The 23,346-nt window shown below is 39.4% G+C and overlaps 1 protein-coding gene across 2 annotated transcripts; it reads left to right on the plus strand.

The window, feature by feature from the left end:
- Nucleotides 1-19,840: 19,840 nt before the first annotated feature.
- LOC140628801 (probable ATP-dependent RNA helicase DDX52) lies at nt 19,841-22,723 on the plus strand. Of its 2 annotated transcripts, XM_072818329.1 has the most exons (2): nt 19,842-19,940; nt 19,975-22,723. In XM_072818329.1, exon 2 carries the CDS (start codon nt 20,127-20,129, stop codon nt 21,648-21,650), a length of 1,524 nt encoding a protein of 507 aa, XP_072674430.1. In that variant the 5' UTR covers nt 19,842-19,940; nt 19,975-20,126; the 3' UTR covers nt 21,651-22,723. The 2 variants fall into 2 exon arrangements, with proteins under 2 accessions (XP_072674429.1, XP_072674430.1); XM_072818328.1 differs by having other exon boundaries at nt 19,841-22,723.
- Nucleotides 22,724-23,346: the final 623 nt, after the last annotated feature.

Consider the following 23,346-nt stretch of genomic DNA (forward strand, 5'->3'; position numbering starts at 1 on the left):
TCTAGGTGATTTGGAAGGTCACTCCATGTGAGTGGCCACTATTCTGACTCGACTCAAGGCTGGGCAGGACCCAAAGGATGTCAGAGAAGTGGTGCCAATGGTAGACTGAATTTTCAGACCCTGTCGTTTGAGCCATGTCCCATGGACTAAGAAAGCTGCCCTAAAGGAGGGTCCTGCTCCAAGAGGTAGGGTCGTTCAATTTGCCTCCCAAGATGTTAGGTGTAAAACACAAGCCTCTAAGTTGATTGGTCAAATGGGCCTGCTGAGTGCAATTATGAGGTCACTTAATAATTCAAATGCTTACCGACAATGATTTTTCTTAGTTAAAATTAAATCTTTCCTCTCCACCTTATGTGGGCTGCACATAGTGACTCCCTTTCAAAGAGTACAGTATGGAAAGGGTGGTGATGGGGAGAGAAATTAAGAAGTAATGAAATGAAGAAATGAAACTGGCACTGTACCCCTGTAGTCTTCTTCCCAAGAACCCATAACCCTAGTCTATCCATGAGAAAATCATAGACAAATCCCACCTGAGGGATGTTCTATAAACTACCTGACCAGTATACCTCAAAACTGTCAAGGTTGGGGCTCCTGAGTGGCCCAGTTGGTTAAGTAAATGACTCTTGGTTTCAGCTCAGCACGGAGTCTGCTGGAGATTCTCTCCCTCTCCTGCTGCTTCTGCCCCTCCGTACACCACCACCCCCCCCCAACACCTGCATGCACACACTCTAAGTAAATGAAATCTTTTAAAAAAACTGTCAAGGTTATCAATAACAAGGAAAGTCTGAGAAACTACCACTGTCTAGAGAAGACTGAGGAGAAAGGAGGACTAAATGTAGTGTGGCACCCTACACTGGATGGAGTTTTGGAACAGAAAAAGGTATTAGATAAAATTTAAAAAACACTAAGGCAATCTGAATAAGGTATGGACTTTACTTAATCTATTCGTATAGGTTCATCAGCTGTGAAAAATATACCACACCGACTTGGGAAACAGAGAAAGAATGTAGGAGACCTCTTTGTACTATCATTGCAACTTTTCTGTAAGTCTAGAACTATTCTAAAATTATGTTTTAAAAATTCTGTCTTCCAGAGAAGCACATACAAAGCCATTTGCATGCCATGTCTTCTCCTTATTAATGGAAACATATCCTGTTTAAGCAAAAAAAAATTTATTTTCTACAAGTTCTGAAGCATTCTTAATGTCTTAACAGCTTCTCTACTTTCTAGCTGGCACCATTCTTGTCCCTAAAAATATCATATGAAGGCACTGTAAAGCTTTCATACACTTTTCTCCCATTCTTCTCTAGAGCTGGACATGAATCTTCACTTTTTCCTATATCTGAATGACTTACTGCTTGTTTTCCCACATCTGCTTAAGTGAACAATATAGTAAGCTTCAATTGATTGTATCTTAAATCTGAATATTCAATTTCCTTGTCCCGGACCCTTTCACTTAATGAACCTAAACGATTCTATCAAACATGAGGCACTCAGCTTCCTTTTAATTATCTTGAGAACTCTAGAAGGGAATTGGGACCACTTTCTTCCAGCTGACCTTAGACTAAAGTGGAAAGTCATCCTCCAGATGTTTTAGATACTTTGTAGGAGCAGCTATAAAAAGAAACATAACAATCAAGAATTTCACAGTCATTTGGCAAAGTAAATTGTGAGTGCGGCATTCATCTGGTTTATTAAATAAGAAACAAAAGGCATTCTGCAGTGCTTGGCTCCAAATTGATAAAAACAGGTCCAAAGAAGGGTATTATAAAAGTTATGACAAGAGGTAGATTTAAGGCAGGGAAATACCACTCGACATACAAATCTGGGTGTTTATCATAACGTAACTAGTTAAAAAAAAAAACAAACAGCTTCAGGTGTTTATCCCACCACTACATTCAGAACAAGTCAAAATAAACCAACTGCCTCCACTCATCTAGGAGGAACCAACAGATGTTTTCTCCTTCACAAAAATAATCCTCATATATTTGACAGGAGCTCCCAGTTCCTAGTGTACTTTTCCTAGACTGTGTCATTTGATCCTTACAATAAAGCAGTAAAATTAACAGGGCAGGCATTATCTTCCTTTCACAGATGAGGAAAATGATTTTAAAGAACTTCTGTAACTCCAGTTGGGTCACACAGCTATGACATGGAAAGCGGGAACTTGACCTCTGGTTTTCTGACTTCAGTTCTCTGCTCTTTACATATCCCCACAAAGTTATCTGGAGATGCCTTTCGGCTCTCAAATTCCATACCCTTTGACTAAGAAATGGCTTTGAAATTTCAAATTCATAATCTTCCCTCTCCAGCTAAATAAATATGAATGTTCCTACGTCTCTACCAAAAAAGTCAATATGTTTTTCCAGTTCAAAATGAGAAAAAAGATTGGAAATTTTAAAAGCAAAAGAATCAATCATAATTTTAGCATCTCTCATAGATTTTAGAGGCTCTGCCTGCTTTAAAAAAAATGGGGCAATTCTTCAAAAAGAGCACAGGGATTCTTAATAAAGCTGCAATTTCATCTGAGACCAATATATTATCACCAAACAACGTAAGTCAGACGGTCCACGATTGTTTTGCTCCTCAGTCTAAACTGTGGTGGGTGATAAGTTCTTACAAAAAATTAATTAACAGCAAATAAATAGGTGTTTTCTTCCATAAATCATGGTGAAAAACTAGAGGAGTAGACAATATTCCTCAATCCTGCCATTTCAACTGTGAAATGAGAATCTAAGCAATGATAATTAAATTATGAAAAGTGAAAATAAGATCTTGGTACAATTCTGACCCAGCTTAACTGTGTAATTATCAATTTCACAATCAGGGGTTTCAATTTGGGTTAGCAGTAATCAAAAAAAAAAAAAAAGAATTTTAAGTATTACCCCAGAAATTACTGAGACAGAATGGTCTCTGAAATACTAGATTTATCTCAGTATCTTGGAGATATGTGCACTTACTCCCATGTCCACTGCAGCATTATTCGCAGCAGCTGAGAGGAAAGCAACCTAAATATCCATCAATGGATAAACAGATTCTTAGAAAAAAGTGGTGTATTCACTCAATGGAACATTATTCAGCCTTTAAGAAGAAAGGAATCCTGCCATTTGCGACAATATGGATGAACCTGGAGGACATTAAATAAGCCAAACACAGAGATACTGCATGACCTCACATGTGCGATCTCAACAATTTCGATCTCATAAAAGAGTAGAATGGTAGCTGACAGGCGCCTGAGAGAGAGGGAAATGGGGCGATATTAGTCAAAGAGTACAATGTTTTGGCTATGCAGTATCAACAAATTCTGGAAATCTAATGTACATCAGTTCCTATAGTGAATAATATGGTATTGTACATGTCCAATTTGCTGAGAGTATATCTGAAGTGTTCTTACCACACACATATAAGCAGTAGTAACTGTAGGAATTGATGGATGTTAATTAGCTTATTGTGATCAGTTCACAATACACACATACACCAAAACATCATATGGTATGCATTAAATATGTCCTTTCTAAAAAAGACTTTGTTTGGGAGAAAGAGACAGAGATAGCAAGAGAGCATGAGTGGGGAGGAGCGGGAGAAGCAGACTCCCCACGGAGCAGAGCCCGACCTGGGGCTCAATCCCAGGGCCCGGGATCATGACCTGAGCCAAAGGCAGCCGCTTTGACCATCTGAGGCCCCCAAGCGCCCCTAAGTAAGTCATTTTTATATCATTAAGGCTAAGAACAAATACTCGATTTCTCTGAAAATCGCTACAAACTTGGGAAACCAAAATTGTTTCACTAGTAATCGCGAACACGCACACCTCTCCGTTTTTAAATCCTACTGAAAACACAGGAGTGCAACAACCAATAAACGTGCCTTGGTCCTGGAAAGCCCAGCAGGGGAACATCAGACCCGAGCAGCGAGCAGCGGGGAAATTCTGCAAGACCTAAAGCGGCTCAAACTGACAAGACTTCAACACTGTTGAGGGATTTGTAGAAGCATCAAGACGCAAGGGGGGGGGGGGCATGATTTTCCCCAGAAGCAGCCTGAAATAATCTCCAAACCAGAAGGTACGGGGGGGGGGGGGGGGGCGATCGTTAGCAGACAGCTGATTACCGAACGAACCGGCGAGCGCGGCCCGATGCCCTAAGCTCGGGGCCGGGCTGCGGAACTGCCCGCCGCCTAAGGCCCGCCCAAGGCCACGGCAAACGCTGGGCTTGCGACAAGCGCCTGAGCCCAGGGCCGCCCCCACCCCGGGCACCCCGCTCGGCCTCGTGCCGTGCGTCCACCTGGCCCCGCACCGCGCCCGCGGACGAGCGTCACGGCGGCAAAGGAACGGGGGCAGGGGGCAAAGCAGCCAGCTCACCAGCCGAGAAGCACAAGAAAGAGTAACGAGCGTCGGTATAGGGGAGGGAGGAAAGGCTGCGTTTCCCAGCCACGTTGCTCTCTGTTTGCAAGTAACAGGCGTCTCTGGCCCGGAAGCGTGGGCTGCCAACGAGGCCCGCGGGGCGCGGAAGATGAGCAACGGGCCAGCACGCGACGGCAGCGAGAGGCCGAGGGCGCGGCCCCGGGCGCGGGCGAGGAGCGGGGTACCCTCCCCGCCAGCCTCTGCGCTCCCCCGGGCAGGCTCCCCGCGGCGGCCGCCTGCCCTGCAGGACGCTCCTCAGCGGGGCGCGCTGCAAGGTCGGGCTCCAGGGTCACCCAGAGGTCACGACGTCTCCTTGACCTCCAACGAGTAGCCACCCGTAAATTTACTTGCAAATTTAAAATAGCGTGGCCCCTTTTATTTATTTTTCCAACCATTTTATCTATTTATGAGAGGCAGAGACACAGGCTGAGGGAGAAGCAGGCTCCTGGCAGGGAGCCCGCCGCAGGACTCGATCCCAGGACTCCAGGATCACACCCTGGGCCGAAGGCAGGCGCCAAACCGCTGAGCCACCCAGGGATCCCCCCTAGCGTGGCCCCTTTTAAAAAGCTCCAGTGGATGGGCTGAAGTCATCATCCTGAGCAGGCAAATGCAAGCAAGGGGCTCTCCGGAGTACAATGCGTTCATGAGAAGGCTGAGACTGAGACAAAAAGTGAAAAGCCTGGAGACTAGACTCAGTGGTTCCAACATCCTATTAACAGGGGCTTGGGAGGGAGGGAACAGAGCTGAGAGAAGAATCCAAGAAATAAAAGAGAAAGTGTTCACTGAGCTAAGGAAGAGAACTCTTCAGATTGTAAAATCCACCAAGTGTCCTGCAATCGGAATTGAAGGGTATGAACGTAGACAGGTACTGGCAGCGTTGCTGACCAAGGACAGGGGCTTCCCAGAGGTAAACCAAGTTACTTACCAGGAAAGGAGACCTTGACTGCCATCATAGTTTTTGTCTAGAACATGGGATCCTTAAAGACACTGTGTGTGTCTGGTGGGGGAGGGGGGTCTCTACATGCTATGCCTACATTGCTCGTGGAAGTATAAACTGATACAACCTTTATAGTGAGCAACTTGGCATTAACTAGCAAAATTAAGAAGGCAAAAAAAAAAAAAAATTAAGGCACATATCCGTTGGCCAGGCAGCTGTGCTCCTGGGAATGTATCCTACAGGGAAATTCACACAGGTACAAAATGATGCTCAGAGAAGCAAACTGATGGGCTGACCAGGGCAGGCCCCAGCAAACTTCACCAAATAACCATTCCTCCTCTCTTCCTCTTCTTCTTAGGCTTCCTTCATTTCCTCCTAGGTCCAATAGTCTGCCTGCAACACTGTTTCTTCCCCCTCCTGCCCATCTAAAGGTCCCAGAGTCTTCTTTTCCTAAACAATTCTCTGTTCATGTACATCCACAAGCAAGGCAGTGATATATTCCAGCATTTGGGAAATATTCTTACACATGCCAAAACATTCCTCATTCAAAGGTTGCTAGCAGTATCTGGAAAAATCCCAAACTAAAAGATTCCAGAAGTTAAATTTTTCTCCTTTTGAAGACAAATATCTTTTTTTTCCCTCTCTAAATGTATGATTTTCTTAAAGAAGCTTACAAATAAGATCTGCTACAGTTCACCCTAGAAGTGTAAGATACACCTAGAAGTAGTCAATTTGAGAGGAAAAAAGAACACAACCCTAAGATGAGAAGAGAGACAAAGAGGAGAGTTTCAAAATTCAGTCCACAAACTACAGGTTGCCTAGAAAGAGTGGGAGGGTCTCCTCTATGAGCTCAGCGTGGGTCTGTTTTAAGCTAATTCAAAACCCTTCCAAATGAGCTTATTACATTCTAATTTGGTGGCTCAGAACCTAATAAGAATTCAGATCAAACTGTTCTTCTTTCTCAAAGAGACAGCATTGTCAAAGAGCCAAAATTGGAGTGGGTGTTTGGGGGATTGAGTTATACAGCTTTCACATTATGATTCACCTCTCCACCAGCGAGCCCTTCCCCCACCTCAATAGCATCTGTCATCCATTTTTATTCAAATTCCTCTCCCACGAAGGGCAATCAGAAACTGAAGAGATGCTCCTAAAAAAGTGACCTCCGTGAAAATAAAAGTCAATAACGTGGCCAGCTGACACAGAGAATGTCAGGAAGTGCAAAATGACGAGGACCAAGAAAAAAGGCAAAACTGTGTACAGGAGTAGAAAAGGAAACAATCACGGGCCAGGATGAAAAATTAGGGCAATTATCTGGATAATTCACCCTCAAAACTCGCTTTCTGATGATTGACATAAATGTGTTTTCTTCTCTGGTCTCCATTTTCACAATAGAGGGAACGCTGGAGATGTAATAATGGCTTTTTATTTACAGTAAGTTTAAAGGAAATATACCTTCTTTGCTCCTGCTTTAAACTTTATATCTGATGTGAAGGAATATTTTATAAATATGATGCTACCTGACAGTTTGGCTTAGAAGGAAAATAAAATTATTTCTTGCCTGGATTGTTGCTTGCTTGGATAATCCAAATATCACATATTGGTCCCAATTCTTCACTTTAGTAGCCTTGTAGAATTGGACTAACTGGACTTACTTAGAGTCAACTCATAGATCATAATAAGAGGGCCAGGACCTACACCTATTTACTGTTTCGTCTCTACTTTCATTTCACATACATACATACACGATCAAAAACATACACATTCACACTCTTACTGCGGACACACAAACACACAGTTCCATGCTGAGATGACAGGAATGCAAGAACTTTGGAAAAGAGTATTCACATTTAGTAATGTTTACAATTCTCTCCAAGACATCTATGATACTGGTGAAATATAATCCTACTTAACAAACTGAAGAGTAAGGAGAAGGGAACCAGTATTTGTGGAGCAGCTAATCTGTACCATGCTCTATGTTGCACGTTTCTTTCTTTACTTCATTAAATCTTTATATAAGCCTTGTGACAAAGGCATGGTGAGATGAGAAAACATAGGCTTAGAAAGGTCTAGGACCTTCCCCAAAGTCAAACAGCTAATAAGTGGCAGGGCTGAGAGACCAAACTAAGAAACATATGGTTCAAAAATCAGACCCACCTGACACAAACATACATAGGTCTCAAGGGCATCTACAATGAAGTAGAAAGAAACAAGCTGTCCAAACAGAAGACGAGAAACCTTTGGTTTTCTCTTTGAGCTAAATGATACCCTGGCATCTGCAGTGATGATGTAAGTATGGAAAGGAATGTCCTTTCTTCTCTTTGGGGCACTCTAAGAGGTATGAACTCCAGTAAACCACTGGCAGTCTGATACTTAAAATCAACAGCTTCAATTCTTCTTAAGAGAGACAAAATACCTCTGACAGTGATAATTCATAACTGCTCCAAAGTACAACTTTGAATTTCATGTATCACAAATCTGGTATGCAGAAGTGAGTCACTTAGTGAGTGAACCTAGTCTACTGTCCAGTATTCTCCCCCAACTTTGGTTTGTTATTGTTTACTTATTGCAATGTTCATCTTCTACTGAAGAGAATCAGGTGATGTGGTAGTTATTCATGAATGTCAAGGGTATTTTGGGTAAGAGAAGGGAAGAGCCCACTGAAATGGAAGGCTCACCACCTATATTGGGCCTTTAAAAGGAAACTTGGTTAGCTACCATTAGAGAGAAGCCTGGGCATTTTCTAGATCTTAGCACTTACAGGACACAGGCACGAAAGTGGATGGCTCCACCATATATGTCACACCTATCAAGTTCTGTATTTTGGGTCCATTTTGAATGACATTACAGTTCTGAGTTACATACTACAATGAATTAAAGTGGAATCGACTCATGGTGTTGCGTTACACTGGCTGACCTCTGCTCATGTCATGTTTACTACCACACACAGATCATATTCATCACCCACAGGCTGCTGACCTCTACCATGACTCCTGTGTCAGGAAATATTACCAGTCTCTGCTACCGCCCACTGAATGACTTCTTTAGATGGCAAAATTGGTGAGAACTTTGGGAGCCATACTGATGAATTAAACACTATCATCCAGCACATCCTAAATACCCGCTGTGGGCTTGGCACCCCAGGAGAACATACATTAAGTAGAATGGTGTGAAAAAAGGGAGAGAGAAAAAAAAATGTTCTTCCTTATTCATCCTAAAATCAATTGTTCTACTCCAGAATGAATAGCAAATGAAAGTTTGAATGTGAAAACTTAATTTCAGGGATCCCTGGGTGGCGCAGCGGTTTAGCGCCTGCCTTTGGCCCACGGCGCGATCCTGGAACTGGGATCAAATCCCACGTCGGGCTCCCGGTGCATGGAGTCTGCTTCTCCCTCTGCCTGTGTCTCTGCCTCTCTCTCTCTCTCTCTGTGACTATCATAAATAAGAAAAAAAAAAGAAAGAAAACTTAATTTCAGCAGCTGGACTGTTAAGATAAACTTCTGAATGATTGTTCCTGCAGATTCTTCAAGGGCTGCCCACATATATATGGATAAAATTGCTTTCTTGAACAGAAGGCAACACGTTAGAAATATAAAAATCATGACCGTTCTGATCTCTGGAACTCACCCCACATTAATTGATGAGAACTTGAATAAAACTGGGTGGGATGACAAGGCTATCTCATGAAAGGGAGATCTATCTCTCCCTCTTTGTCCTTTTCCTTTACTACAGTTATTCTCTTCTTTTCTGTCTTCATGCCCCGTAAAGGGCCCATGTAGATACTTCCAGCACAGGGTACAAGACTTCAGTGCAGAAACAGACCTTAGAAACCTACTTGGGGGTGCCTGGGTGGTTCTATCAGTTAAACAAATGTCTGGCTCTTGGTTTCGGCTCAGTTCATGATCCCAGGGTTGTGAGATCCAGCCCCACATCAGGCTCTCTGCTCAGCACAATCTTCTTGAGATTCTCTCTCTCCCTCTGCTCCTCTCCCTGCTCATGTGCTCGCTCGCTTGCTCTTTCTCTCTCTCTCCTTCCTTCTCTCTAAAATAAATAAATAAATAAATCTTTAAAAAAGAAAGAGAGAAAGAAATCAACTTGACCAAAGCCCTCCTTAGCTCCAGGCCAACTTTAGTTAATGCTAATCTCTTCATTCCCAGGTAAGGGTTATCAGCATGCAGAAATACAGAAAATGGCAAATGACATAAGTCAAAATGAGACATAATTAAGAAGATCCCCCAAAATAGTTCAGATCTGCCGTCCATGATTTGCTTTTTTTTTTATTTTTTTATTTTTATTTTTTTTATTTATTTATGATAGTCACACAGAGAGAGAGAGGGAGAGAGAGAGGCAGAGACACAGGCAGAGGGAGAAGTAGGCTCCATGCACCGGGAGCCTGACGTGGGATTCGATCCCGGGTCTCCAGGATCGCATCCTGGGCCAAAGGCAGGCGCCAAACTGCTGCGCCACCCAGGGATCCCTGATTTGCTTTTTTTAATAGGATATATTTGATTCGGAGAAGAAATACTGACAGTCCTATAATTATCACCACAAAATTAATTATAAACACCACAAATACATTTAAATCTAAAATATGAATTTACAATAAAGAAAACACTCAAAGCAAGCTTTTTATTGCCATTTTGCCACTATTTCTTACATGCAATAATGAAAAAAAGGCGGATAAATTTCACTTTCTTCCACCACTTTTTGATAAACATCTGATACCTCTATCCTGAGTTCTGATTCCAGTCCTATGTAAGTTGATCAGAAAATCATACTTAAATTAGAGAAGGAAATAGCATTACCCTACTGCTAACTCCTATGGTTAACTAGCTTTACACATAAGTGGGGAATTGTCTTTTTGTCAAATACACTATAAACTCTTAGCTATAAAAATAAATAAATAAATAAAAATAAACTCTTAGCTATAATTCATAAAACAATGCATCGAGATTGGCATGATCGTACACTAAATGCAGAATCAGCTTGGTAGTCCTCTTTTCATTGTCAAATAAGAAATTGTGAAGATAAATGAACCCTGGGAATTTCAAGATCTGGAATGTGATGCCAGCTGGTGCATGGAAGAAATGAATTCAATCAGGCTACCTGATGTTTCCTGCTGCTGCCTGGAGCAGAGCAGTCTGCAAGGTTGTAAGAAGGCCCAATTTGTCCTTGTCTCTCTCATGGTTTAAGTGCCAGTAAAAAAAAAAAAAATAAATCAAAATAAAATCTCTTTAACTCTGTTTAAAGAAAGAAAAAATATATAAACTAAAGGAAACTTTATAGCAAGCCTAATATACTGGATTTTGGAGATCAAGGTAGAACTTTGACAACTGATTTTAGCAATTATGGTTTAACAGATAGGAAGATTGATACTGTACAATGGGCAGTTTCTAAAAATAGAGATATAGCTTTTAAACTGACCTCGTGCTTTTTAACCCTGTGGTTTTTCTCTTGATAAAAAACACATTTCAACAAAATGAAAAACCAAAACTTCAGAAGTTTGAATGAACTACTGTGCTATTATATTAAACACTGTAATTCATTTTAATCTTTTTTTTTACAGTCTCCAAAATTCATTTGTGTGAGAAATACGTATTAACTACCTATTCTGTGGTGAGCTCTGTGCTAAATGCTGGATACAAAGTTAAATAAGACAAACTCCCTCCTTCATGGGCCTTAAATTTCCAAAACATAATGGTGTTGGAAGCCAAACCACAAATACCAGTCTTCTCTTTTACAAAACCATCTGATAATAACAGAAAATATGTAATGATCAAACTAGTCTCTGAACTTCAATAAGGGTGTGAAGTAGAGATAATGCTTGATGGAGAAAAGGAACCAGTAGGATCTTTCTCTCTGGAAAGACAGCATCAGAGAGGGATTAGGATTAAAAGCTAATGCAACTGGGAATAATATGCATAATTTAAATTTAATCATGGTCAGCCTGTAAGAACCAGCTTCTGCTTTTCTCTAATATGATTTCTCCCTCAGAAATCTGGTCCACTTTCATGACCTCAACCATCATCTTCCTCTTGGGGACTCTGAGTTAACCTCATTCTCTGCCCTAGGCTCTGAAGTTCCACTAAGGTGTCTTACTGCCATTTAAAATTTAGGATATTTTTAAAAACTGTCACCTTGGGACACCTGGGTGGCTCAGCAGTTGAGCATCTGCCTTTGGCTCAGGGCGTGATCCCAGTCCAGGGATACAGTCCTGCATCGGGTTCCCTGCATGGAGCCTGCTTCTCCACTCTTGTCTATGTCTCTGCCTCTCTCTGTGTGTCTCTCGTGAATAAATAAATAAAATCTTAAAAAAATAAAACATCACCTCAGTTCCTGAATCAGCTTCCTCTCTCACCTTCTCCATTTTTGTTATTAATGCCATTCTCAAATTCACTCAAATGCAAAACTTTGGAGTCAGCTTTCTTTTACATGAAGATTTTATTTGAGAGTGGGGGGGAGCAGGCATGAATGGAGGTGGGGGGAGAGGCTGGGGGGGGGAGAAGGACAAGCAGACTCTATACCAAGTGCAGAGACCAAAGTAGGGCTGAATCTCACGACCTCAAGATCATCACTTGAGCCAAAACCAAGTCAGACATTTAACCAACTGAGCCACCCAGGCGCCCCCTGGAGTCAGCTTTGACTGCACCACCAAGCTCTCTTAGGTGTCCTCCCGACAACCTTCATTTTTTCCTTTCCAGCCCTACTACTCCAGTTCAAGCATTCTGTAGTCACACTCTGGGAACAAGAGAGTTACCGATTAATAACCACCAAGGCCTTGGTTTCCAGGCCTTCAGTTCCATAATTCTCCAATCTGCCTCCATACAAAATTGGCTACACAGATTTACTAAATAAATACATGCCAAATTAATTTTCCTAAACCATTCCTTCACATCCTCCCCTCCCTAGAAAAATCTTTAACAACTCACTCCCTGATTTCATAAGAATAAACTAGAGCTTTTTAGTCTAGCATTGAAGATCTTAGTAGAACCCCAAGATTCTTTTCTAGAGTTTTCTCTTCCGATTCCTGCATGGGAACTTACACCTCCAGCAAAAATGATCCTTTCAAATCCCACCCTCATATCTCTTCACTTTCTAGCATCTTACTGAATCTTTTCCATCCTTTAAGATGCAGTAATTGTCTTTTGACATTTATTATATGCTCCCTCTTATTGTTGGAAATTTGTATAATGTCACCTTGCAAATTCCAGTGTACTTCTTAGGTTGAACCATATGAAGTTGTCATTATTTAGCCAAATTTTTTACCAAACAAATAGCAACTTCGTATGGTTCGATATAATAAGTGCTGTATCTTTATGCTCCAGAGTTCCTAGAATAAGCCTCATATAATGGATATTCAGTTATATTCCAACCAATTTCCTTACCCCCATTTATAAGCTGGGCAAGGAAGAGGGGAAGACAATAACTTATTAGAATAGAGGTGGTAGTTTCTGTCCAGTTGATATCCCTGCAGGACCTATCATAATTTTGACTTAATAATCTCATTAGCACTTCCACACAGAAAATATGATTTCCTGCTTCTTGTAGGATAAGCCAGCCTGTTTGGCTATGATACTTCAGTCACAGGCCTCTGGTAAAATTAGTACATTCTATAATAGTTTCCTAGAGCTAACCACAAACTGAGTGTCCTCCAAACAACAGAAATTTATTCTCTCACATTTCTAGAGGCTGGAAGCCCAAAATCAAAGTGTCACCAGAGCCATGCTTCCTCTGAGACTTTAGACAGAATCCTTTCCTGCCTCGTGCTAGCTTCTGGTAGTGGCTACCGATCCCTGCCAATCCCTGACTTGCAGCTGCAGCATTTCAGTCTCTGCTTCATGTCACAGAGCATGCTCCACCCACACTGTGGGGTCTGTGCCTGTGTCTCTTCTCCTCTTCTTATAAGGACACCAGTCATATTGGATTCAGGGCCCACCAGACTCAAGTATGACCTCATCTTAACTAATTACACCTGTGATAACCCTATTTCCAAATAGGATCACAGCCTGAGGTGCTGGGAGTTTAGGGATTCAACGTATCTTTTTGTGGCGGCAGGGATACAATTCAAACCATAACAGGTTCATTCTTGAAAGTTATAGTTTATGTGAAATGAAGAAAGCTGTGTTTTTATACAACTTATCTTCAAATAACTGAACCTTTTCAAAGTATACAATCTGAAGTAAGCATTTCAAGTAAACAAGCATGCAAACATTATTTAGTAGCCTTCTGAACTGTTATTAACTTATTCTAGTCCATAGTCTTACGCATAGGGTCAGTTCAAATGTCCCCTTGTAATTCACACAGTAAGGAATTCAACCCAATCTCTGAGTTTATACAAGCTCCAGACACTAGGTCACTACCTGGGATAACGGTCACTGCAACCCCTTTCCTGAATGCATCAGTTTTTCCCCCCTGGGACTGTTATTACCGGACCTCTGCAAATAAATGGAGAAAATAGATCATTCTACCTTTTAACCTTTATTCACTTCTGTTTCTACTTAATTCTCCTCAAGGTTTCCAAACAAACACATTCTAACTGAACTTTCCACTATTTATCTGTCCAGATCTCACTCTGAGGCCTTCTTCTCTCTATACCTGTCATTCATCTATCCTACTCTACTTTATCACTGTACCTAACTCGGTACATTGTCTCTACAATCTCTTTATACTATAAACTGGAAAGAATATTATCCACTGGAGATAAAATATTCCTAGAGAAGGCTTACTGTCCCATAAACTCAATCCAGAAAATGAGTCCTAAAATTATGTACTGAAATAGAAACACTATAGCCATAAAAAATGTTAACTACACCATTGGATATCATAATCATTTAAGTAACCCAATATTACCCACAATATACATAATATACAATATTGTATTATAAAAATTCAATATAATATGAAATATCTATTAAAATAATAACTATTAAGCCTATTTTAAAATGAATATGCACATGTAATATTAATATAAATATATGAAAATATTTCTCTGAATTCTTTATAGCTATGGAAATATAAAAATATTGTCACTAATGGATTCTAGAAGTAGTACAAAAATATGCTTAAATGTGTGGTAAATTGGGGACACCTGGGTGGCTCAGTGGTTGAGCATCTGCCTTCAGCTCAGGGCGTGATCCTGGGGCCCAGGGATCAAGTCCTGCATCAGGCTCCCTTCAGGGAGCCTGCTTCTCACTCTGCCTGTGTCTCTGCCTCTCATGGATAAATAAATAAAATCTGTTTTTAGAAAATGTGTGGTAAGTTTTAAAGGTAGCTAATAGAACAGCACAAATAGCATGTGCAGTTACCAAACTACTAGAGATAAAAATTGAAACAGAATTCAATAAGCAAAACAAGAGGCTGGAAAAGAAAATTAAAATTGTGATGAAGAGAAAACATAAAATCTGATGGCAAGAATGTATCCAAGGTGTCAGAAACAACAATAAATGTAAAAGTTGTTAAGTAATCATGTTGGAAGACAGACAGTCTCAGGCAGGGCAAAAATAAAAATAAAATAAATTCCAGACACGTGTTGTTTACAAATGGTACTCTTCAAATAAAAAATAATGCTTTAAAAAAGGGATGAAAGTGCCTGGGTGGCTCATTTAGTTAAGTGTCCAACTCCTGATTTCGACTCAGGTCACAATCTCACAGTTCACAATCTCACAGATCAAGCCCATATCAGGCTCCATGCTAAGTGTGGAGCCTAGTTAAGACTCTCTCTCTCTCCCTTTCCCACCACCCCTCCCTCCCTCCCTAAATAAACAAACACACAAACAAACAAATAAAGGGATGGGAAATGATACCCTAGCCAATCTTAGCTAAATGAAAATGGAGTAAAATTCAAGACAAAACATTAAAATGGACAAAAATATTTTATATGTATTTTAAAATTGATTAATTGTACAATCCAACAAGAAGATATAAAAATCAAAAACTTTTATGCATGTAACAGCGAGTTTAAAATATTTAAATGAGAACTACTTTCAAAGAGAACAAACAAAAAAGGATAAATTATAAGTCATGAATTGCAGGGGAATACTCTAACCACTTTTCTGAGAAATTCAGTTTACAAATTCAGTCAAATGAGTAAGGAGGTGAGTAAGAATGGAATTGCATATACTAGTTATGCCGGAATATTGTTGATGTCATATCCATAAACAGAAAATATACCATCTTTTAAATATTCATAAAAGATTTACAAATGACTGTTAAGCCATATGGAAATTTTCAAAGAGTTTAAAAAAGAACATTTGGGCCAAATTCTCTGACAAAAGTGGAAAAATACAAATTTAAAATTATTAAAAATTTAAAAATTCCAATGAATTCCAGCACATGCATAGAATCTTTACACCAAAAGTCCATTTACTGTATGCACTTTACTGAAAGTTAAATTTAAAAAATACTCTTCTTTAAATGTATTAAGGTGCATTTAAAAATTATATTTAAAAATCCTCTAGAAATGATTGCTAATCAGAGTACTAGATATCAAAACATTATATTGCAGACCAAGTGGTACACAGAGGAAAAGTCGTTGCTTAACGTGTTTATTAGAAAACCAAAAACTTTGAAAATAACATCAACACAAGATTTTAAAAATTCCAAAAAAGTAGATAAGATAATTATAACAATAAAAGTTAAATTTCCATTTATAGAACATCTTGAGGATGTAGATAATCTGAACAACACTGTCAACCAACCTGAACTGACTGACATGTATAGAACACTTCACCTAGTAATAGCAGACTACACATTCATTTCAAATGTACATGGAATATTGACCAAGACATAAAATCTTTTGGGCATAAAACAAATCTTAACAAATTTCAAAGGACTGAAATCATACAATCTATATTCTCGGAAAATAACAGAATTAAGCCATATATAGAAGATAAGTAGAGAACATATATTTCCTTTTCATTTCTTCAAAAACACATTTAAATGACAGTAAAGGAATTGTTAAAAATAGTGACAAATATCCAAAGACAAAGAGAAAAGAGCAAACCGAAACACAAATTTGGAAACTGAAAAGCAAATGAACAAATAGTTGCCTATGTACCAGACATGAGAAAGCTGAATCCTATGCCAGAAAACGAGAAAGCCAAGGAGGAAAATGACTTACACCACATATCCCCCCAAATGCTTAAGAATTTGTTGTTCCCATTACCTCTGAAGTAGAGTAATGATGTAGCTAAAACAAGAGGATGAAATCAATATCTGGTGAGGAAAAAAGCTCTCTCCTTTCACTCCATGTAATCAGGTAAGCTCCTTCTCTTACCCTAGAAGAAGACTGAAGTTTATTCTCTGGAGGGGAGAAAATACAGGTTTTGTGGTCTATGGGATATCAGGCACAAGTGAGAGAAGAGTACCATACTAAAAGCTAAATGTTAAGACTTCCAACCTCTTCTTCTTCTGCTTGGCTCTCAAAATGTGGCAGCCAGGCTTAAACTCTCTAGGCAGGGAACCAGAAGAGTATTTCTCTAGGAATTCTAATGAGCCCACATATGTATGTATACATATGAGCCCATATATGTATATATACATACATATATATGATTTCTCTACAAAAGGGTCTCGCCAGAAGCTACAGTCAACAAGTCTCAGCTATGGACAAAGAAGTCTCAGATGACCATTTTAGTGCTCAATTGTTAAGCATAAGTGAACAGTCAAAAATCCTCAGACATTAGTTCTTTAATATTACACACACACACAAAAGAGATACACAAAAAAGCAAAAGCAACTTGGAAGAAATAGATTATGCAAAGGAAAGGAAACTTTAAGAAAAACTATCATTATTTTCCATATACAGAAATGAGAAGATACTGCTTCTCTGAAAGAAGCATGCTATAAAATCAAAGAATATTCAGAGAATTAAAAAGAGCTCTTGGAAATAAGGAAGTAAATGATAATGGCTTTAAAATCTTAATAGGGATGATGAATTATTGAACACTACAATGGAAACTAAGTATGTACTATATGTTGGCTAAATCAATTTAAAGAAAAAAACATCTTAATAGGAGAGAAAATACTGTTGTAGGAGATCTCCCAGAAATCACAGCAAAATGCAGAGAGACCAAAAAGAGGAGAGAAATTAAAATATAGGACTCTTCCAGGAAGTCTAAAATCCTATTAAAGGAGTTCTGGAGAGAAGAGGAAATGGAGAGGAAGAAATCATCAAAAACATTATTCAGAAATCTTTCCCACAACTAAAAGACAAGTTTCTAGCTTTATCTCTATCTACCAAGAGTTAAAAATGCTCTCCAAGGATCCATATTTCACATGATCAGGAAATCTCAGAACATCAAATAAGAAAAAGATCCTTAGTTTTCAGGGAGAGGGGGAAAAAAACCCCAGATCCCATAAAAAATCAGAATGCCATCAGTCTTGGCACCTGGGTGGCTCACTTGGTTGAGCATCCAACTTCTGGTTTTGGCTTGGGTTATGATCTCAGCGTCCTGGGGTGGAATCCCGCATTGGGCTCTGTGGCCAGCAGGGAGTCTGCTTGAGGATTCTCTCCCTTCTCCCTCTGCCCCTCCCCACACTCATTTGTTCACTTGAGAGAGAACACACACTATCTCAAATAAAGAAATAAATCTAAAAAAAAAGAATGACATCTGACTTAGTGGCATCAGTGGAAATTAGAGGACAATGAGACGTTTTATTTCAAATTCTGAAGAAAAATTATTTCCAATCAACATTTCTATAGCCACCTCAACTATTATTGTAAAGATAATGTCTAAAAATTCACCTTCTATGAATTTGTCTCGGTATGGAAGTTATTGGGAGAGATGCTGTACCACAATGAGATAGTAAACCAAGAGAAAGGAGGACACAGATTCCAGGAAACCAGGCGTGAACACAAGAGAAGAGGTGACTATTCAGCACAGCTTACAGAAAGCAACCAGGCAAGGTAGGTATTGTTCTGAAGGCTCCACGAGTGAGTTCTTCAAGAAGAGGAAACTGGCTGGGTACATGAAAACATGAACATATTGAGAGGCATCTGAGGGTTGAATTAGGAATAAGAACATGGAAAATTAAGCAAATATAAAAACAAGATAATTATTAGCTCCAAGGGAAATTAGACAGTCATCAGCTGTGAGTAACATTTCCTTGGTTCTCAACCTTGGCTGAACATTAGAATCATCTAAGGAGCTTTTACACTTCCAGAAGTCCAAACTAAAACTGCATCAATTAGATCAGAAATCAGCACCAGTATTTTGTTAAGCTCTCCAAGTGATTCCAATGGTCAGCCAGTATGAAAACCACTGACTTGTTCATAATAATGTAAATCCTGAATATCGAAGTAAGCAAAACTACAACAAATCTGTCAACTTGGGGAACACAGTCAGAAAGTGAGGGGATAGTAGAGACGGGGAGGAGTTGAACAGAGTTTTAAATCTCAGTCTTATGTGATGGGAAGTCAGTTGATGTTGACTGAAACCGAGCCATCAAGAAGTAGCCATGTAGGCATGCTATAGAGACAGATGAAAATAAATACCAAATGAATCATCCAAAACATCTGAGAAATTGAGCAGGGGTGGGGGAGGGCTTTATGTTTCTTATAATGTGCCTTGTAGAACCGCTTGGCTCTTTAAATTATGTTCATGTGTGACTCTGACAAAAATGAAAGGTAAATTTTAAAATATTCATAAAAGCTAAAACAATGAAGAAAATAACCACAGGAAAACCCAACCTGGCTTGGCTTTTTGAAAAAGCTAATTAAGTAACAAAAAATTTTAGCCAAGAAAACGAGAACACAAACCCACACTTGGACATAACTAGAGACAGATGAAATACAAAATAAAATTTATCACTTCATATCTACTAAATTTGAAAGCTGAATGACCTGAATGATTTTCTAAGCTATGTTAGTTACAAAACAGACTTAATAAGATGTAAAAAACATAAATTGAGTGATAACCGTGAAAAAAAATTTCAAAACCTACCATGACGAAAGTCCCCAGGGAGAGACACTTTTAGAGAGAAAATAGTGCTGTAACATATACAAATAGTTCCAGACCATAAGAAAATAACAAAATCTCAAATTAGAACATAAACTAGGGTTAAGCCGATCACCAAAGCAGCACTCCAATTTTTTTTAATTGTATTTATTTATTCATCAGAGACACAGAGAGAGAGAGAGAGAGGCAGAGACATAATCAAGGGGAGAAGCAGGCTCCCCACAGGGAGCCCAATATGGGACTCAATCCCAGGACCCCGGGATCATGCACCAAGCGGAAGGCAGATGCTCAACCACTGAGCCACCCAGGCTCCCAGCCCTCCAAATTTTTAAATTAAATCACGATACTTATTTTAAGTATACATGAAAAATTCTAAATAAATATTAGCAAATTGAATCTATCAGTGGTTAAGTATCTTATGATCAAGTAACTACAATGGAAATATATTTACTTCTTTGCCCATCAGATTAGCAAAATACTTAAAGATTTGTAATATTCAGTGTTGACAGTGGTATGGGGGAATATTTGGACAGATATAGATGTTCAGGGGGCTCTCTGGGTAAAAATGGATGCTCACGATCTCTTTCGCCGGCTGGGCGTGGGAGCCAAATTCGATGTGAGACATTTCTCCGCGGATGCAGCGCGATTCCAGGTAGGAAAAAGAAAATATGACTTTGATTCTTCAGAGGTGCTGCAGGGACTCGACTTCTTTGGAAACAAGAAGTCTGTCCCAGGTGAGTGCGGAGCATCAAGAACTCATCAGGAGCTTCAAGATGAAGAGAAAAAAGAAGAGAGCCTAACTGAAAGGAAGAGGGAGCAGAACAAGAAAAAGAGGAAGATGATATCAGAAATTATTTCTCAAGAAGAAGGTTCTACTATACAGTGGACATCGTCTGTGGAAGCAAAGATTGAAGATAAAAAAATTAAAAGAGAGAATAAACTAACTTCAGGAAAGTTGGAGAATCTCAGAAAAGAAAAGATAAACTTCTTCCGGAATAAACACAAAATTCATGTCCAAGGAACTGATCTTCCTGACCCTATTGCTACATTTCAGCAACTTGACCAGGAATATAAAATCAATTCTCGACTGCTTCAGAACATTCTAGATGCAGGCTTCCAAACTCCTACACCAATCCAAATGCAAGCCATTCCAGTTATGCTGCATGGTCGAGAACTTCTGGCTTCTGCTCCTACTGGATCTGGAAAGACTTTGGCTTTTAGTATTCCCATTTTGATGCAACTAAAACAACCCACAAATAAAGGCTTCAGAGCTCTGATTATATCACCAACACGAGAACTTGCGAACCAGATTCACAGAGAGTTAGTAAAAATCTCTGAGGGAACAGGATTCAGGATACACATGATCCACAAAGCGGCAGTGGCAGCCAAGAAATTTGGACCTAAATCATCAAAGAAGTTTGATATTCTTGTGACTACTCCAAATCGACTAATCTATTTATTAAAGCAGGATCCTCCAGGAATAGATTTAACAAGTGTTGAATGGCTGGTAGTAGATGAATCAGACAAACTGTTTGAAGATGGCAAAACTGGGTTCAGAGACCAGCTGGCTTCCATTTTCCTGGCCTGCACATCCCATAAGGTCAGAAGAGCTATGTTCAGTGCAATTTTTGCATATGATGTTGAGCAGTGGTGCAAACTCAACCTGGACAATGTCATTACTGTATCCATTGGAGCAAGGAATTCTGCAGTAGAGACCGTAGAACAAGAGCTTCTCTTTGTTGGGTCTGAGACTGGGAAACTTCTGGCCATGAGAGAACTTGTTAAAAAGGGTTTCAATCCCCCTGTTCTTGTTTTTGTTCAGTCCATTGAAAGGGCTAAAGAACTTTTTCATGAGCTCATATATGAAGGTATTAATGTAGATGTTATTCATGCAGACAGAACACAGCAACAGAGAGATAACACAGTCCACAGCTTCCGAGCTGGAAAAATCTGGGTTCTTATTTGTACAGCCTTGCTAGCCAGAGGGATTGATTTTAAAGGTGTGAACTTGGTGATCAACTATGACTTTCCAACCAGCTCAGTGGAATATATCCACAGGATAGGTCGAACTGGAAGAGCAGGGCATAAAGGAAAAGCTGTTACATTTTTCACTGAAGATGATAAACCATTATTAAGAAGCGTTGCCAATGTTATACAGCAGGCTGGATGTCCTGTGCCAGAATACATAAAAGGTTTCCAAAAACTACTAAGCAAACAAAAGAAAAAGATGATTAAGAAGCCATTGGAAAGGGAGAGCATTAGTACAACTCCAAAATATTTCTTAGAAAAAGCTAAGAATAAACGGAAAAAGGTCACTGCTCAGAACAGCAAGAAGAAAGTAACTCTTGAAGACAAAAGTTAAAAACAGACTTTTTAAAAGACTATCGGAAATGGAGTTTTATGATCCCCAGCAAGAATGTAGTTTTCATGAAATACTTTAAATCCTGTAATCACCTGTAACATTTGAAAATAACTACAAGAATGTGGGACTGATGAAAAAGAACCCTAAACTATGAATGCATCATGTCATATTTCGATTTGTAGGTGACTTTTAAATGATCAGTGGAAATCACAATGGAAATAACATTCATTGACATTTCTGTGGTGTGAATCCAGAGAGATACTTCTTATAGAAGAACACAAGCTTATGCTAAAATTAACAACACCCAAATGTGGTGAACTCTTAAGGATTTTTCCCTTCAGTGTGAAGGAAGGTGTGATGTATGCTGTGGAGAGGCATCTGGAACCAAATTTCAAAATAAAGCCTTGAGATTGCATGCCCCTTTTCACCACCACCACCCATCATCGCACCACCGTCACCTTTTTTTTTCTTTTTTTTTTTAGATGAACAAGAAGCAGCACAGGCTGTCTACCAAGAAGAGATCTATTGTTCTCTTTACTATTTCTTAATTTGTTGGTGACCTTTTGTGGTATGAGCCACAACAAAAAGCCTCCTCTGTGGCTGGTTATTCAGGTTCCCTAGGATTTTAAATTATTTGGTCTATATTAAATATCCTTATACTCCACTGGACAGCTCGTACCTTACCTGTCATAATGTTGCAATTACAAGATTATGGTCAGCCTCTCCCTTTCTTACTTCCATTTTCCGTCATCTAATCATGCTCTTTCCTGTCTCTTTCCATTCAAAATGACTTTGCTAGAAAACTGATAAACACTTTATCCTGATAAGGAAGAATGTTCCTGTTACTTGATAGACCTGTGGCTGCATTCTCTTACAGCTTGTCTTTCCAAAGACTTTAGGGCCCTGCATCCATTTATTAAACAGGTCTCTGCCAGATGTAAAGAATTAAGATTATACAGTGATGGAGTCTATTCACTATTAGCAGATTTTTCTTAGTTGCTCGTTTTATACAGTTGGAATAAAAAATTGACTTCATACATGTAAGGATTAATTAAACTTATTAATTTCCTTTATTCTCAGCTGTTTATTCTAATGTCAGGACAGATAGACTCCAACTTGAATATTTTAAATGAGATAAATTGTTCATCTTCAGAATTTATGTAAATGGAGACCATTTGCTATAAGGTACACAAAATATGGGATGCCTGGGTGGCTCAGCGGTTGAGCATCTGCCTTTGGCCCGGGGCATGGTCCTGGAGTCCCGGGATCAAGTTCCACATCGGGCTTCCTGCATGGAGCCTGCTTCTCCCTCTGCCTCTCTCTCTGTGTCTTTCATGAATAAATAAAGTCTTTAAAAAAAAAAAAGGTACACACACAAAAAAAAAGATATAGATGTTCAAGGGTCCTCATTTCGACATTATTTATCATGTCTATTTCCTTCTCCAGATTAGTGACGTTTTCAGCTATTATTTCTTCAAATACATTTTCTTCCTCCTTTTCTCTCTTCTTCTTCTTCTTCTTCTTCTTCTTCTTCTTCTTCTTCTTCTTCTTCTTCTTCTTCGACTCCTATAATTATAATGTTATTATGTTTGATGGAGTCACTGAGTTCCTTAAATCTATTCTTGTGTTGCATAATTCTTCCTCTCTTTTGTTCAGCTTCATTATTTTCCATCATTTTGTCTATTAGGTCACTAAT

The sequence above is a fragment of the Canis lupus genome, chromosome X (assembly GCF_048164855.1).
Source record: "Canis lupus baileyi chromosome X, mCanLup2.hap1, whole genome shotgun sequence".
In the NCBI taxonomy this organism is placed as follows: Eukaryota; Metazoa; Chordata; class Mammalia; order Carnivora; family Canidae; genus Canis; species Canis lupus.

What these genes read in the sequence shown, in the direction of transcription:
- LOC140628801 (XM_072818328.1), top strand. Translation starts at nt 19,854, where the DNA reads ATGGATGCTCACGATCTCTTTCGCCGGCTGGGCGTGGGAGCCAAATTC.